This window comes from Peromyscus eremicus, chromosome 8a (genome assembly GCF_949786415.1).
Source record: "Peromyscus eremicus chromosome 8a, PerEre_H2_v1, whole genome shotgun sequence".
NCBI lineage: Eukaryota > Metazoa > Chordata > Mammalia > Rodentia > Cricetidae > Peromyscus > Peromyscus eremicus.
The window spans coordinates 56,268,280-56,285,429 of record NC_081423.1 but is presented as its reverse complement, the minus strand read 5'-3'; the positions used below and the strand labels follow the sequence as shown (position 1 = coordinate 56,285,429).

The following is a 17,150-nucleotide window of genomic DNA, read 5'->3' as shown; positions in this document are numbered from 1 at the left end:
GTGTGAACTCCGAACTCTGTGATCTTAACTAAATCTAAAGGACATATAACAGACAAAAGTAGATTTCTAAAAAGTAGTCATTACAAAATCAAAATTACCATGAACCAAAAGCTACTCCAGTGCACCTGGGGCTTGGGGGGGCAATAGGCTAGGCCACCAGGTACCCAGTCTATGCCTGGACCAGTCACACTCACCTCAGATTAAAGGCTTCAGCATCCACTGTGCACTCTGTCAGAAGAGCTCGAATGTTGTTGAGTCGACCATGCATGACCGCAAGATGAAGAGCTGGGGAGCAAATCCTCTTACTGTGCGAGTCCAGAAGCACACAGAGAAAGCTCTGTCTCCTCCCGACCCCATCTAAATGCACTAAGCCAAGTACAGAGCCATCCTTTCATATCCTCTCCCTACCCCACCCTAAGTCATCAGTGCAATGTCTTAAGCTCTGCTTCCTATGCTGGTGGTTTCACCGATGAGACTTAATGGCTTCTGTCTCTGTGTTTGCTTTCCGTCTCTCACTGTTTGAATGAGAATGGCCCCATAGGATCATATATTTGATGATTCCCTATTTGGTATATTTGGTGTAGCTGTTTGGGAAGGATTAGGAGGCATGGTCTTATTGGAGGAGGTGTGTCACTGAGGGTGGGATTTGAGGTTTCAAAAGCCCACGCCATTCTCAGTTAGCGCTCTCTCTGCCTCATGATTGTGGCTGAGACAGAAGCTGTCAGCTACTGCTGCAGCACCATGCTGGCCTACCTGCTGCCATGCTCCCTACCATGATAGTCATGGCGCATTGTCAGAGCAGTAGAAAAGTAACTCAGACAGTCAGACTGACCAGTGGGTACTTGCCAACAAGCCTGAAGACCTAAATTTAATCCCCAGGATCCACATGTATGACAGAACTGACTCCTGTAAATTATCCTCTAGAAACGTACATAAAAAACAAAATAAAGTCACTGGGCTGTAGAGATGGTTCAGAGCATGCACTGCTCTTGCAGAGGACCTTAGTTCAATTCCTAGCACCCAAGCCAGGCAGCTCACAATAGTTTATAACTCCAGTTCCTAAGGATCCAACACCTCTGGCCTCTGAGGACACTGGCACTCACGTGTACATTCCCCTACACAGACCTACTTTTAAATGATTTTTAAAAATGCAACTGAAAACTAAATAGTTTAGACTACCAGGGTTACGATCAAATTGGGAAGCTGTTCAGTGGCAGGACCTGTCCAGAGCTCTGTTCCTGTATTTAAGTGAACCTTCCTGAGGGGGAACAGACCCAAGGGTGCATTGCAACTCCACTGTAGAGCAGGACTGCCCAAGCACACAGCACTGCACATAATGTGATGCCTAGCAATTACCATTATTTCCATTCTCATCCACAGCAGCAAAGTCCACTCCATTCTCTAGAAGGACAGAGCAGATGGTGGGCAGGTCCTGCTGGGCAGCAAGATGGAGGGCGGTCTGACGATGCTTGGTTAATTCATTCACCTTGGCTCCTGCAAGAAGCTGTTAAAGTTGATTACTCAACCAGCCTCTCCCACAGTTCAAGGTCCCATTAGTAGGGCCAAGTCTACAGGTCTTCTCTTATCTATAGAAACTGACAATCTACCCTCCTGGCAGAGCTTGAATGCAAGAGGATCTTGCAGAAATTCCTACTGAAGCAAACACCAGCGGCAAAGGCAAATAATCCACCAGTATGTTCAATGGCTGTCCCTTAGGACACAGTAATTCTAAGACTTTAGTACACTAAAACTGCAAATTAAACTCTCTGTATTATACAGGAATGTCCACACTGCTTACAATTCTCAAATTTCAAACAAATTCCTCTATATAAAATATCCACATACATTCTGTCTAACCACATACACTTTCTTTTTCAGGCCTGTTCCCTTTCTGACATTATGCTGTGCTGGAAAGTCAGGCTTTTGAGTTAAGTGCAAGTCTAGTTACATTAATTACTATAGAAGAGCCTGGGGGGATTCTTTTTAACCTACTCTCTTTATTGCACATGTATAAAGTTTTCCTTCTGGAGTTCTGAGAATTAAAAGACAGCTCATTTAAAAGTCTTAGCTAATCTGGGAATGGTGGAACTTGGGAGGCAGGCAGAGACAGAGGCAGGTGGATCTCTGTTAGTCTGAGGTCAGATTGATCTGCATAGAGTTCCAGGTCATCCAGGTTAGCAGGGTGAGGGAAAAAAAAAAAAGGACAAACACAGAAAGTAAGGGAGGGAGGGGAAAAGTCTTAGCTGAGAGCCTGATAGTAGGCAGACAACACTGCTGACCTCTAGTCTTTTTCTGTTGTCTGTCAAATCCTCCTTGGCCCTCAAGGCCTGAGTCCAGCATCTCTACGTCTACTTCTAGCATGTGTACTAGGGCACTTGGGACCTGCAACCTCTTGATACATCTGTCTTCCTGGTTTAGTTGCCCAGATTTATGCCTTTCATTCACAACAGCTCCAAGGACAAATTCTGCACATACCCTGAAGCATGCTTGGCTTCACATGTTGCTCTGTTGCTTACCAGATTTCGGACAATGATCTCTGAGCCTGCTTGAACAGCAAGGTGCAGTGGGGTCAACTTGGAAGCATCCTGGACTCTGGAGTTCACATTGGCCTGGACACTGATCAGGAACAAGACACTTTCGATGTCAGAGTTCTGAACTGCCACGTGAAGAAAATTCCGACCTTTATTATCTACCTGTAACAACAAACAAGTAAGAACCACACTATTAGCCAGCTCCCCTTAAAGAGTGGGATCCTCTTGCATGCCCACAAGCTGAGTGGGTCACTGGGGAGGTCATGGAACATCCTTCCTCAGTTCCAGAGCTCCAACAGAAAATGCCACCCCACCCCCAACACAACCATGTACACACATGCATGTGGTCAAGAGAAGGGAGCCACTGCCCTGGCACCCTTACAGTAGGAGCTGGACAAACTGAAAGACAGGCACTTGAGGAGCTAATGATTAGCTGCACGGCTTCTGCTTTGACCAAACCAGATACCCATCTCACTCCCTGAGTAGCCAAACAGGCATCAGAAATTTCCTTAAGCTTTAGAGTAACACACAATGGGAGGCAGATCCCAGACAAGCTGATATGAAGTAGCCAGAACACCTTCCTCAAATCAAACCCTACCATATACTGTAGTTAGAGAAAATCATCAATACATTAGTACAAGTGTTCAAGGGAGGACAACACACTCCACACTCTGCATTACCCCCACCCCCAACCCCATACATGTCGACTGTGTGTGCTGGGGTAAATAAAATCTGCACAGGACTCAGATCAATAAATAGTACCAGTTTCATTCTAGATGGAGAACCCCATTCATGACTATCTTATACTCAGTCTGAGCATGGGCAAAGTTAAAAGCTATATATCCAGTCACACGTAGGAAAATAATAAAGGCAAGGTATCAAAGCTTGTGCTAAGAAAGCAGTCATCTTTGTACCAGGACTGCATTTCATTCAGGTCTCATGTCTCTGTTCATCATCATAAATGGCTACTTCTTTTTTGTTGTTTTTTTTGTTTGTTTTGTTTTTTCGAGACAGGGTTTCTCTGTGTAGTTTTAGTGCCTGTCCTGGATCTCTGTCTGTAGACCAGGCTGGCCTCGAACTACAGAGATCCACCTGGCTCTGCCTCCTGAGTGCTGGGATTAAAGGCGTGTGCCACCGCCGCCTGGCCATAAATGGCTACTTCTAAGTCTTGGCAAAATTCTACAAGCTGGCTGGAATCAGGTTTCTGTGGGACTGACCAGACAAACGTATTCCAGCTTTCACTACACATCAAATCATATTATCATTTCCCACCCACTGTTGTAGGTAAACAAGTTGTAACCAGGATTTAGGAAATGATAAAGAAATGGCAAAGAACCAGGGAAATGCATACGCTCAGTAACAATGCCTTTAAAACACTCAAAAGGTTGACCAACAACACAAGTACCTCATATTCAGTGTTTGTTAGTATTTTAGAGGCATTAATTATTAGAGCATCCAGCAAATGCAGAGAGTGAGCTCAGCTGCATACCCACAGAACTCTAATGCCAGGCCCTCAAGTAAGCTCCCTTCCCCAGCCTTGTCCATATCACCAGGTCAGCCCTCAGCCACCAGACACAGACACTGGAACAGCTACATTTTCAGAAAAGGGGGAAGTGAATTTTAAAACAAGTGTCTTTGTGTAGAAGGGACCTACTTAGTTAGTGGCTTCTGGCTAGTCTCCATATGAGAAGTTCTGCTGTGGCGAATGGTGGTGGCTAGTCACTGACCTGCTCAGCAGCCCCAGACTCTCGCTTTAGAATGGCCTCAGCTGCCTTATTGTTCTTGTAAGTCATGGCGCAGGCGAAAGGGGTCAGCCCTTGTCTGTCTCGTACACTCAACTCAATGTTAGGGTGAGAAATCAACAGCTGAATGATGACGCTATGCTGGTTGCTGATGGCTACATGGATAGGTGTTCTTCCTTCTGCATCCTACGGAGATAAAGAGACAAACTCCCATGGCTAATGGAAAGATAAAACTCAGGAACAATATCAAGGGAGGCAACTTTTAAAATAAATTTCAGTTATGAGACCCTGTGTTTGAAATCAGTTTTTAAAGAGGTAAAACATAAAGATGACTGGCAGCTTCTCTCCACCACACTTCTCACAGTTCCAGTGACCACACTGCCCCAGTGGTAGCAAGAGCCCAGCACTAACACATTGGTTCATCCTCAGCTCTCCATTCCACAACTCTCTGCTGATGAAGCATCGGCTGTAAATATACAGTGTTCTAGAGCTGAGGAGCCGGCTCAGGCAGTAAAGGATTTGCTTCACAAACGTGACAACTGGGGCTTGATCCTCAGACCCATGTACAGAGCATGGGCTTGTAATTCCAGTGTTGGAGAAGACAGGCAGATTCTGTGGCTTACTGGCCAGCCAGCCTAGCTGTCCAGTCTTAGACCAACTGGAGACCCTGTCTTAAAATAAGGTGGACGCTGGGGCTGGGGAGATGGCTCAGCATTTAAGAACACTGGCTGCTCCTGCTCTTTCAGAGGACCCCAGCTTCCAGTACCTATATGAAGGCTTACAACTGCCTGTAACTCCAGTTTCAGGGGGTGTAGTGCCCTTTTCTGGTCTCTTCTGGCACCAGGCACACACATAGTACACTTTTACATACATGCAGGCAAAACACTCATACACATAAAAGTAAATAATCTTAAAAAATCTATTAGTTGGACAGTGCCTGAATAAAAACACCCAAGGTTGTCCTCTTGTCTGCTAACAGACAGACAGACAGACAGAAGCTCACAAAGATACTCTCTCCACAGGTCTGAACGCTGAAGAGCATCAGTGAGCTAATTAATGGGACACAGTCTTAAATACAGTCCTTAGTCCTCAGTGTGAGACTAACCCGATTTTGTGTGGAAATCTTTAAGGGAACTAAGAAGAAGGTACGACAGATCAAACAACCTTCTTTATGCTGAAAAGCAAGGCACAGAGAATTAACCTGAAATCAATTCAATTACCAGACAGCCTACATGACTCAAGGTCACTATCTGTCATAATAAAGCCCAATTGGTAAAACAGAAGTCTAGAATTGGAGAATGTACAAGGTCCTTTGTCACAAGAGAAGATTCCTTTAAGTTTACCTCCCCAGAAAAGAAAAACTATATACCTGTGCATTGACATTGGCACCGAATTCCAAAAGACACTGAACTGTCTCTTCCAGACCCCATGAGGCTGCCAAATGCAGGGGGGTCTGCCCATCTCTTGCCTCCTCTTCTCCTTCTCCATCAGTACCTGGTTGTCTGGGACTATTCGCATCACAGCCACTAAAATAGGGAAATAGAGAGTCACCATCCATCCACCTGGCCTAGCAGCATGTGCTAGAGAGCAGCAGCTTTACCCACTAACAACAAAGCCATCGCTGCCACATTCTGCTAGCCCTGATCCTTGGCATCAAGTTCGAGAGCCTGGGTGCCACTGCCATAGCCTCTCTTGCAATTGGTCTTAGGGACAACCTGGGAATCAGAACTGTTGTAGACTTCCTAAGGATATGCACATATTTAAATGTTGAGGAACACTATTTGCAAAGTTTCCCAAATTAACCTTGCTTTTTTTTTTTTTTTTTTTTTCTCGAGACAGGGTTTTCTTCATGTAGTTTTGGTGCCTGCCCTGGATCTCGCTTTGTAGACCAGGCTGACCTCGAACTCATAGAGATCCATCTGCCTCTGCCTCCTGAGGGCTGGGATTACAGGCATGCACCACTGCTGCCCGGTGGGCTACAAGCTTTTCCAGTTCCTGTGCTGTGGTGGGGCCCAGATGAGCCCATATGGTCTCCTCCAAGCTAGCCTCGACTCCACAGCAGGAACTGGTCTGAAGGTAAAAGGGGTCAATGCAATCAACAAAGCAGAAGATGGTTTTGATCCAGGCATGTGAGCCCCTCCCTCCTCCGCAGCTAGCTTGATTCTTAGCTGACTTGACATGACAGAACAGTTGCCCCTTGATAATCTTAATTATGAAAGTCAAGGCCAACTACATGCACGTGACTTAACATGAGGAAGAGGCGGTTGGCAGTAAGCAGAGTGAGAGAGAGAGACTTGGGCTTCTCAGACCTTCGAATAAGAAAGCAGGCAGTGGACTCATTGTTTTCATCAATGGCTCTGTGCAGAAGTGTCTGAAGACACCCACTGGGTCCTGGGCCCCAGCACGTGGCATCACAGCCATGTCTGACCTGCAGAGAAACACAGTTTTCTCACATTGTCGAGCAAAAGTAAAAATGTTAATTTCAACTCTGAGCAATATGTGTATTACTTTTCAGATAAGACATAGTCAACAAGTAACTGATGATTTTATCAATCATAACCATTCATTAGTCTTATAAACACTGACTAAAATCTGCTCTTTGGGAGCTGGCTCATTGGTTAGGAGCACTGGATGCTCTTCTAGAGGATACAGGTTTGATTTCCAGTCCCCACACAGTGGCTTACAACCATCTGTAACTCCAATTCCAGGGGATCTGATGCCCTTTTCGGGCCTCCATGAGCACTAGGCATGCACATGGTGCACAGACATATATGCAGGCAAAACATCATACACATTAAAAAATTATAATTAAATATAAGCTGCTCTGTGCAAAATCTTAAACTGCGTCCTAGGAGCATGTTTTCAGAAGTACACATTAGTACTCTACAGTTGTGTTCTATTAAAAAGTCCCCTAGCAACACACACCTGTAATTAATAGGTAATCCCTCAAAACAGTTGATAAAATCCTCAGGTACAACATACCTCCATGTCATTATGCAGGCCCTCAGACTCCAGGCTTACCTCACTTCTTAGATCTGTCTTGTCAACATATAGACAAACCTGAGATTTGGGAATTTAGTAATATGCTGATAGTCACAGCATCAAATCAGCCCCACCAGGAGATGCCTGAGGCAATCTTTCCACTCGAGCACTCCTTTGTGGTTGTCTCTTAAGACAGCCCAGATAGAAGTACTAGCCAGCACCAAGTACTACCCTCCCTCCCGCCCCAGACAGGGTCTCACTGCATAGTCTGGAACCTGCTTTGTAGCTGAGGCTGACCTTGTACTCTCAGAGATGCACAGCCTTACCTACCCAGTGCTGAGAAAGTGAACGCAACCATGCCTGGCTGAGCCTTAGACCTTGTTAAACTTGTTTTATTTTTATGCATATGAGTGGTTTTTTTCCCCACATGTATGATTGTGTACCACATGCATGCCTGGTGCCTGCTGATGTCAGAAGAGGGCATCACATTCCCTGAACTGGAGTTATGATTGTGAACTATCATGTGGGTGCTGGAAGTGAAATCTGGATCCTCTGTGAGAACAAATACTCTTAAATCATCTCTCCAGACCTATAATCTTGGACTTGTTCATGTGATTTTCCACTGTTTGTCCTTGACCTGCTTGTTACTTGGCTGACCTCTTGCTTCTATGACGACAGGCATCAAATCCATCTTCGACACAACATATCCTCATCTGTGAGCACAGGCTCTGTTATGCATGACTCACCAGAGTGGAAGCGATGTCTTCCAGATTACTTGCCAAGGCAAGCCACAGTGGTGGGTTCCCTTTTTCATCTGGCACAGACATGTCAGCTCCTCGAGTACATATGGCATCAACTACTAGTGGAAGCTGATTTTTGATAGCCAGCTGAAGGGCAGTCTCCCCATCCTGAGTCCTAGCAAGACATAACCATCACAATCAAAACCAATGCTTGTAAAGGCAGCCAAAGAAAACATCACTATCCAGGTTTTCCAAAGCCTAGCTGCCACTGGATCTCTTACATTTACTCTAAAATAGCTGTATCTTTCTTTCCCACCTTTAAAGAAAACCCAGCCACTTCTCGATATTGTAGTCAAAAAGCAAACAAATAGGGCTGGAGATATACTTGGTTGTAGGAATGTTTGTCCAGCATTCATGAAGCCCTGGCCTTGATTCCCAGCACACATGCCTGCAATCCTAGCACTTGGGAGAGGTGGGGAGGAGGATCAGAAATTTAAGGTCATACTCAGCTACAGAGAGCTGGAAGCCTAGGATACACAAGACTGTTTGGAGATCCTGGATAGGAGTCAAGTACTTTAGGCAAGCTCTCTACCAGAGTGCTGCACTCTACTCTTTTATGTTTTGTTTTTAGGAGCAGGGTCTCACTGGGGAGACCAGGCTAGCCTTCAAGTCACTAAGATCTGCCTGCTTTGTACTCTCAAGTACTGGGATTAAGGGTGTGTGCCACATGCTTACTTCCTAGCCCTTCTGAAATTTTTCATTTTGAGACAGTCTTTCTAACTTGCTCAAGTAGGCCTTAAACTAGCCTCTTGCCTTGTCTCCTAAGCAGTTGGAATTATAGGTATGCACCACCCAGGCCTGACTCTATTTACACATTCTGAGAGCCACAAGGAATTAAAAAAACAAAACAATCCAATCTAAAAGCCAGGCTCTGATTTTGAAGCATCTCAATTACAAATGACCTGGAGTTACAGAGAGCATGCTACTTCCTCCCACCTGACGTTTATATCGGCTTGGTGCTCCAGGAGGAAGAGTGCACTCTTACTGTCCTGCCTCCGTATGGCCATGTGCAGCAAAGTCTGCCCATCTGACATGGTGTCATTGATAGATGCTCCAGAGCCCAGAAGCTGGGCAGCGATTGTGTGCATGCCTGGGAAATAAACATGCCCAAGTCATGCACTTGGCTTTTCCCACGGCCCTGATAACAGACAGACAAGCTTCTCAAAGGCAGTAAGTTTTCAGTGAACATAACAGGCAAAAAGTTATTTTACAACAAAATCATTAGCCCTGCCACTTCCTCCTGCCCCCTCTAGTCTACCCACTACTTCCTCCTGCCCCCTCTAGTCTACCCGCCACTTCCTCCTGCCCCCTCTAGTCTACCCGCCACTTCCTCCTGCCCTCCTCTAGTCTACCCGCCACTTCCTCCTGCCCCTCTAGTCTACCCGCCACTTCCTCCTGCCCTCCTCTAGTCTACCCACCACTTCCTCCTGCCCTCCTCTAGTCTACCCACCACTTCCTCCTGCCCCCTCTAGTCTACCTGCCACTTCCTCCTGCTCCCTCTAGTCTACCCACCACTTCCTCCTGCCCCTCTAGTCTACCCACCACTTCCTCCTGCCCCTCTAGTCTACCCACCACTTCCTCCTGCCCTCCTCTAGTCTACCCACCTACTCATCTCCTATCTGAGAATCAACAGCCTTTGACATAACTTACCAGTCCATAACGCTAGGCCTAGCACAGTTTGGTCTCTGGAATCCTTGAGGCTGAAGTCCGGAATAATTTGTAAGTTGTTGGTGGCATGAAGAGCATTGGCTAAATATTTTTAAAAGGAAAAGAAACTTAACTTGATTTCACCATCCTGTGGATGACAGAATCATTTTTTGTTTGTTTGTTTGTTTCTTTCTTTTTTTTTTGATCAAGGTGGAGGTGAGGAGGAAAACGGGGTCTCACTGGTAGCCCTGATTGGCCTCAAATTTCTGGCGATCTTCCTGTCTGATTCCTGACTGCTGGGATTACGAGCATGAGCCACCACACCTGGCTCCTGAGATTACATTTAAGATATTCAAGAGGATAAGACTCAGTTATAAACTAATTGGCTGGCCAGAATTAATTGCTTTTCAAAGGGAGCAAAAATTTAAAGGTAAATTAATTTTCTTAAAACTTCCACATTACCCATACAACGAAAACAGACTCCACTGCAGAGACTGCATTGTGAGAACTACAGAAACAGCTGTATAAGACTCACAAAGGGAAACAGCAACCTCTGAAATCAGCTGCCCAAACCACTACTTTCCACAGCTCACAACAATGGGCATCTGCTCAACCACCTACCTTTCTGCTCCAGGATGACAGACACCACATCTGGATGGTTATAGGCAATTGCCATGTGCAACGGTGTCTGCAGGTAGATGCCATCTGCAGAACCCATTAGGACCGGAGTCTCTTTAGACACAGGCAGCGCCTCCTCTGTCTGCAGGTTTGGATTGGCACCTTGCTGCAGGAGCTCTGCTGTAAGGTTGGCCAGGCCATGCCGACAAGCTGTATGCAAAGGAGTTTCTCCCTGAATAAAACAAAAACCCAAATCACCATGAAAGGGAGTTGGGAGTTCCTGTCACAAAGGGATACGGAAAGTACAAGTACCAAAACTCAGGCCACACTGCCAGCCCCAGCCCTGGGTTTCTCCTGTCACCAGCTGACCTCATGAGGCTGACTCCACTCCCTCAGCACCATCAACTTTCAGTTTGTTTAGTGTCTTCCCAAGCATCTTTCTGTCTTTTTTCTCCCAGGACCACCTTGGTTATCCCTTGACTTTGTTCTCACATTTTTTCCTAATTATGCAAAGAATCTGTTTCTCTATAAAACAACAATAGCCGACAACTACCAGGCAGAAAACAGCAGCCCCGTGGCCAGAGGGAAGCAGGGCTAGCTCTTTGACTAGCACGTGTTGCTTTAATCTGCTCACATAACCTCACTGTGAACTCTGATCAAGACTTCCTTCCCCAACTTTAAAAACTAAAGGCATTTTCTTTAGAACCGACATGGATTAAGAAGGAACAGGTGAGAGAGAACTCCTGAGAGTGGGCGGGCTGCAAGGGAGGAGCACCACTAACGACGTTTTAATGGTGGTACAGATACCAGACTTGGTACTCAAAAGATATGAGAACACTTCAGGTCTTGCCTCCCTCCTGACCTCTAGCACACAATTCTCTTCCTCTAAAGGAGCTAATATGAATTTCATGTTTTTCTTCAGTGACTAAACATTACAAGAAAACACACACATACTTATTCATATCTGTGTATATGTATGTTTATGATATATGTAAACACATGACTGAATGTGTTTTACCCAAAGAAGTGGAACCATCAAAAGGATGGACCGGGTGCTTTTACTCCCTAGCCCCATATATACCAACCAGGCCTATCCTCCTGCTCAGCCCCTCTCCTTACACATGTTCATCAGTGGCCTTGTCTATTCCTGGGTTTTTCTTTTGCTTTTCCTTTTTTGTTTGTTTGTTTGTTTTTGAGACATGGTGTTGTGCATCCCAGACTGACTTCAAATTCATTATGTAGCAGAGGAAGACTCTGAACTCCTGATCCTCCTGTCTTCAACTTCTGAGTCTAATATTTCAGGCATGCACAACCACATCTGGTTTATGAAGTGCCGAGAATCAAACCTAAGGATTCATGTATACTAGGCAAGCACTCTATCAACTAAACCACATCCCTCTACTCCTGTGACTTTCACCAGGGCCTACAACCAGGTCTTCAGCCTATCTCTTTGCCTCCAAGGCTTTAAAGATTATGGTTGCAATGGAATTTATTCCCCCACACCAGTTGTTCCTCTTGGTCAGCTCCCTTTTATTCATAGGTCCATCAAAAACACTTTAAATTCTCTTGCCTTCTTCCTGAGAGTCCTAAGAAGGTATAAACCCGTTGGTATTACTCCTTTGAAACCTGTCGACTTGCAAGTGAGAGGTCAGGACAGGTCACTGATTATCTAGGCAACTCCAGCCTGGCTCCAGCCTTGACTCACTGAAATGCGCACCATGCTAGCCAACCCAGGTAGCTCTTCTGAGTCTCTAATGATTGTACCACTCTTCTACCCCAAACCTTTCCTACTATGGATCATCCTTGGACGAGATAAAGGCCAAACACCTAAGTGAGCACCCAGGCCCGTCAGTGTTGCTTTCACTTGCTCTCATGTCAGGTTCACTGTGCCTTTCCATGGTAGGCTTCCTAAGGTTTTGCCATGAACTGCATTCAAGAGCTGCCATACACTGTGGGCTCCTGGGAGGACTGTTGAAAGTTAGGAGACAGAGTGCCTGTCTTACTAAGAATGAGTAATGCAGGGCTGGAAAGAAGGCTTAGTGGTTTAGAGCATGGATAGCTCTTCCAAAGAACCAGAATTTAATCCTGGCACACGTCAGGCAACTTACAACTTCTTGTAATTCTAGATCCAGGGGAACCAACACTGCTAACTTCCTTGGGCATCTATACACATATGCATATACCCACATGAGATACAAAACACACACATGATTAAAAATCATTTTAAAAAATCTTTGGCCACATGTGCATATACATGGGTAGATTTCATGGGCAGAAAGATGGCACTGCCCTCTCCCCTAGACTCCCAATATATTCTGGTATATCTCTGGTGCACAGAGCCCAGAGAGGCCAGAACAGGGTTATCAGGTCCCCTGGGAATGGAGTTCTGAGCTGCCATATGGGTGTTGAGAATTGAACCTGGGTCCTCTGGAAGAGCAGCCAGTACTCTTAACCACTGAGCCATCCCTCCAACCCCAAGATCCTTTACTTTTTTTTGTTGTTGTTTTCAAGACAGGGTTTCTCTGTGTAGCTTTGGAGCTTGTCCTAGATCTTGCTCTGTAGACCAGGCTGGCCTCGACTCACAGAGATCCGCTTGGCTCTGCCTCCCGAGTGCTGGGATTAAAGGCGTGCGCCACCACCGCCCAGCCCGGCATTCCTTTTTAAAATAGATTTTATATTTAATTGTGCACACTTGTGTGTGGGTGTATGCAATTGAGTGCAGGTGTCTGCAGAGGCCAGGTGTAAGATGCCCCTAGAGTTGGAGTCACAGGTAGTTGTGAACCTGTCCAGTGAGTGCTGGAGACCAAGCTCAAGTCCTCTAGAAGAGCAGGTGGCACTATTAATCAGAGTTGTTGTCTCTCCAGTCCCTATTTCTTTTCATCTTACACATTCCCTATGACATCAAAATGAACTCCATTTTACAGCTGTTGATGCTGGAGCTCAGAAAGTACATTGTCTTAAGAATAAGGCGGGAGGTGAGAAAGCTGGTAAACTCAGGACTATCCAACCCCAAAGATCTACTGCTGACCTAACAGTGACTGCCCTGATTACAGGAAAGAGAATCTTTGACACTCCAGAGATGTCTGAAACCATGGGGAATACCAAGCCCTATGTCTATTTTTTCCTAATGAAGTACTTATGATAACATTTAGTTTATTATTTAGGCACAGAAAGGGGATTAGCAACAATAAGATAAAACAATTACAAAAATATACTCAAATAAAGTCATGTGAATGCGGCCTTTCCAAATGTCTTCTGTTCCATACTCCCTCTTCCTGTGAGGATGCACGGTCTATGATGTGTGAAGGTAATGACAAGAGACAGGCACTGTGACAATGAGGATAAGCACTGATACTGAGTCAGTCCCTCTTAGGAGAGAACTGCTAAGGGACAGACAGGCAGGCAGCATGTGCACCAGGCACACACTGGATAGAGGGGTGAGCCACAAACTAGGACTGGGTGAGATTTCATCATGTTATTCTGGTGGACAACCTAAAATTTATGGACTATTTCTCAGTTTTCCATTTACTATTGTCAGACCATGACTGACCACAGGTAACTGAAACCTAAAGGTAAAAGTGCAGGTGAGGGAAGGCCATGATCTGGTCAGTGTTGTTGCCTAGAGACAGACTGAAGCAGCAGCCACATGGGAGACCTGAAGAATACAGGTCAGCACATGCCTGTATCTCAGCACTGGAGAGGCTAAGACAGGATCAGAAGGTAAGTCCAGCCTGGGTCACATCAAACTGTCCCAAAACCAAAAGACTCAAGAAGCTATTACAGCACTTGTTTACATTCCTGTTTGCTAATTTTCACTCCATTACAAAGTCTACAGGATCTAGTTCAGGACATGGCTATACAAGGAAAATCTGGATAATGGTTACTGACCGACAATCTTTGAGGACACACAAGAGTCCCTTTTACACTGGTCATATGAATGTACATTCACAGAAATGAAGAAGAAAAGAGACTATTTCATTTTTCCTGAATACCCAGCATTGCCATTTCTTACACAGACCACAGCCATTCCCCCAGCTGCCCTTGCCAACTTACCCATTTGTTCCTGTGGTTGGCATGGGCACCACTGGTTGCCAGGAAAAGAGCTGCAGCCTCATTTCCTGCCCCGGCTGCCCGCTGTAGTAAACAATTTCCTACAAGAAAGAAGCCATATTCATTCTTCCTTTTACATGGACATGAAATTAAGTTCCACCCTGCACAACACCCTGCCCTACCTCACCACCTACTGGCCAGCCCACACCAGACATCACCCTTGCTGGCAGCTCACTGTACTTCCTTATAGGGCTTGAGTAGGGGCAAGGTTTCTCCCACATAGCAGTGCTGATCACATTTCCTGAGATAATTAATCCTTTTGCCATAGGGCCTGCTCTGTAAGTTGTATAACATTTGAATATTCCTGGCTCCTACCCACCAGATGCCAGGAGCTCTGAACCTGTAACAATCAAAAATGTCTAGGGACTAGATATATTGCTCAGAGGTTAAGAGCACTGGCTGCTCTTCCAGTACTAGATCCTTCACAGCAGCTCCGTGTCTATACGGCAACTGTCTATAGCTCCAGTTCCAGGGGATCCAATTCTCTTATGGCCTCCATGGGCACCAGGCATGTACACGGTGCACAGACATACATACAGGCAAAACATCCAAAACACATCAAATAAATCTTAAGTTTAAAACAAACAAAAAAGCAAAAACAGCTGGCAGTGGCGGCGCATGCCTTTAATTCCAGCACTCAGGAGGCAGAGGCAGGCAGGTCTCTGTGAGTTCAAGGCCAGCCTGGTCTACATAGTGAGTTCTAGGACAGCCAGGGCTATACAGAGAAACCCTGTCTTGAAAAACCAAAATCAAAAAAAAAAAAAAAAAAAATGTCTAGAGATGCTTTCAAATGTTCTTCGGAAGACGGGTGCAAGTAGCAATGTCTTGGCCTCATCATTGTGGCTATACTAGAAAATGCCCATCAAATGCTTCAGTTCTAGCCCTACAGCCTTATAAGCTTGTTGGCTCAGGAATATTTTTGCTTAGCACTGTAACTATTTTCTGAATAAAACACTTAGGAAAATAAAATCTTCTCCAAATGGTTTTTGGCTCCAGAACAGTGTTTCCAACTCCATTTCCAAACACAACATCAAGTCTCATGTTCTGGGCACTACAGAGCTGGCTCGGTGGTTAAAAGCATGTATTGCTCTTACAGGGAACCTGACTTTAGTCTGGTAGCTCACTGTAACTCCAGCTCCACAGGACCTGATGCTCTCTCTCTTCTGGCCTCAACAGGCACCTGCATACTTTCGCACATACCCATATACAAACACACAGGCATATTCATAATTAAAACTAAAAATAAATATTTTTTAAAAAATCTCACATTCTGAAGCTGTGGTGCTTGAAAATCTGAATAAAATGAAGACTGAAAAATAAAAATAAGAGAAACAGGACAAAGCAGTGCCAGGGAGAAGGCTCCATCAGGCAAAATACTTGCTACACTGCCTGACAGCCCACTCCATTTCCAGAGCTGTGTTTCATTTTTTCTAGTTTTCTAAGATGGGCCTTACTATTGTAGTCCTGGATGACTCAGAACTTGCTGTAGACCAGAATGACATGAACTCACAGAGATCTGACTGCCTTTGCCTCCTGAGTGCTGGGATTAAGAACAATGTAAATAGTAGTGAGAAGCATCTGTAATGCCAGCATTTCTACAGTGAGATGGAAGGAGAAGCTAGGAGTGGAAACTCTAGGGCTCGCTAGTCTGGAATACATAGAAAGAGACTCTGCCTTGAGAACCAAGTACCAAGAGTTGTCACCTGACTTCCACATGCTCAGTTTTATACACAACACACACGCACACACATACACCAACGAACACTCACCCTCAATTAAAAAGAAAGAAAAGGAAATGGACAAAACACTACTTGGTCTTTATATCATTTTTTTTCTTTCCCTTCACAGAAAGTGACTTCATCTATAGTTGTAGTCATTCTGATCTCAACTTCTGTTGAGTATAATACATGCCCAGAATCTCCGCTTGGAGATTGGAAGGCAAAATAAAGAGGGAGCCGGACAGATGGCTTAGCAGTTCAGAGCACTGAATACTCTTGAAGAGGACCTAGGTTTGGTTCCTATAGCTCTGTGTGGTAGCTCTGTCAACTAGTACAACATAGCAAGACCTCGACTCAAAAAGAAAAGAAAAGAAATCCTCCTAATAGGTAACAAAAGCTAAAGGCAGTAAGTTCTACTCAGAGAGCTGAGACTAAACAAAATAAATAAATCTAAAAACGAGGGAAAGATTTAGGAGTTTGAGGTCATCTTTACCTATACATCAAATTTGAGAGCAGTTTGGGCTAAATTAGAACCTGCCTCAAAACCAAAAAAATCTAGGCTATAGTGTAAAATACTGTCTCAACAGTAAGAAAAATTTAAGAGACCAATCAATGGTGGGGGAGGGGCACAGGGTATAGCTCACTGGCAGCGTACTTATTAGTTGCATAAGGCCCTGGGTTTGATCCCTATCAATGGAAGGAGGGAGGATGGGAAACAGGTTCAAGGAGATAAAAGACAGAGTAGTGCAAAGCTGATTAGAGTACATGAAGATTTGAACAGTGTTAATGGACAACTGTGAGTTAATAACAAAGAAAATGCTGCATTCCCATGAATGTTATTTTAAATAATATATCACATTCTAAAAAGAACATGTTCTAATGCTGAAAATGCAGCTCAGTAATATTTTTGCCAGCTTATGCAAGTTCCTGGGTGCAAGTTCAATGATATGGAGGTAGCAGGTGGGAAATTTACAGAGAAAATGATAATACAACAAAATTCAA

The 17,150-nt window shown here is 44.9% G+C and overlaps 1 protein-coding gene across 1 annotated transcript in view; it reads right to left on the bottom strand.

Annotated features, from left to right (window-relative positions):
- Positions 1 to 17,150, bottom strand: part of Ankfy1 (ankyrin repeat and FYVE domain containing 1) — a 66,070-nt gene that overhangs the window by 6,375 nt on the left and 42,545 nt on the right. Inside the window, exons 11-21 of the mRNA XM_059271138.1 lie at positions 14,374 to 14,471; positions 10,324 to 10,552; positions 9,706 to 9,804; positions 8,992 to 9,145; positions 8,002 to 8,170; positions 6,583 to 6,701; positions 5,643 to 5,799; positions 4,259 to 4,459; positions 2,517 to 2,693; positions 1,357 to 1,504; positions 195 to 285 (exon numbers count right to left, since the gene is read on the bottom strand). Coding sequence (XP_059127121.1) covers positions 195 to 285; positions 1,357 to 1,504; positions 2,517 to 2,693; positions 4,259 to 4,459; positions 5,643 to 5,799; positions 6,583 to 6,701; positions 8,002 to 8,170; positions 8,992 to 9,145; positions 9,706 to 9,804; positions 10,324 to 10,552; positions 14,374 to 14,471 — 1,642 coding nt within the window. The remainder of the gene's footprint in view (positions 1 to 194; positions 286 to 1,356; positions 1,505 to 2,516; positions 2,694 to 4,258; positions 4,460 to 5,642; positions 5,800 to 6,582; positions 6,702 to 8,001; positions 8,171 to 8,991; positions 9,146 to 9,705; positions 9,805 to 10,323; positions 10,553 to 14,373; positions 14,472 to 17,150) is intronic.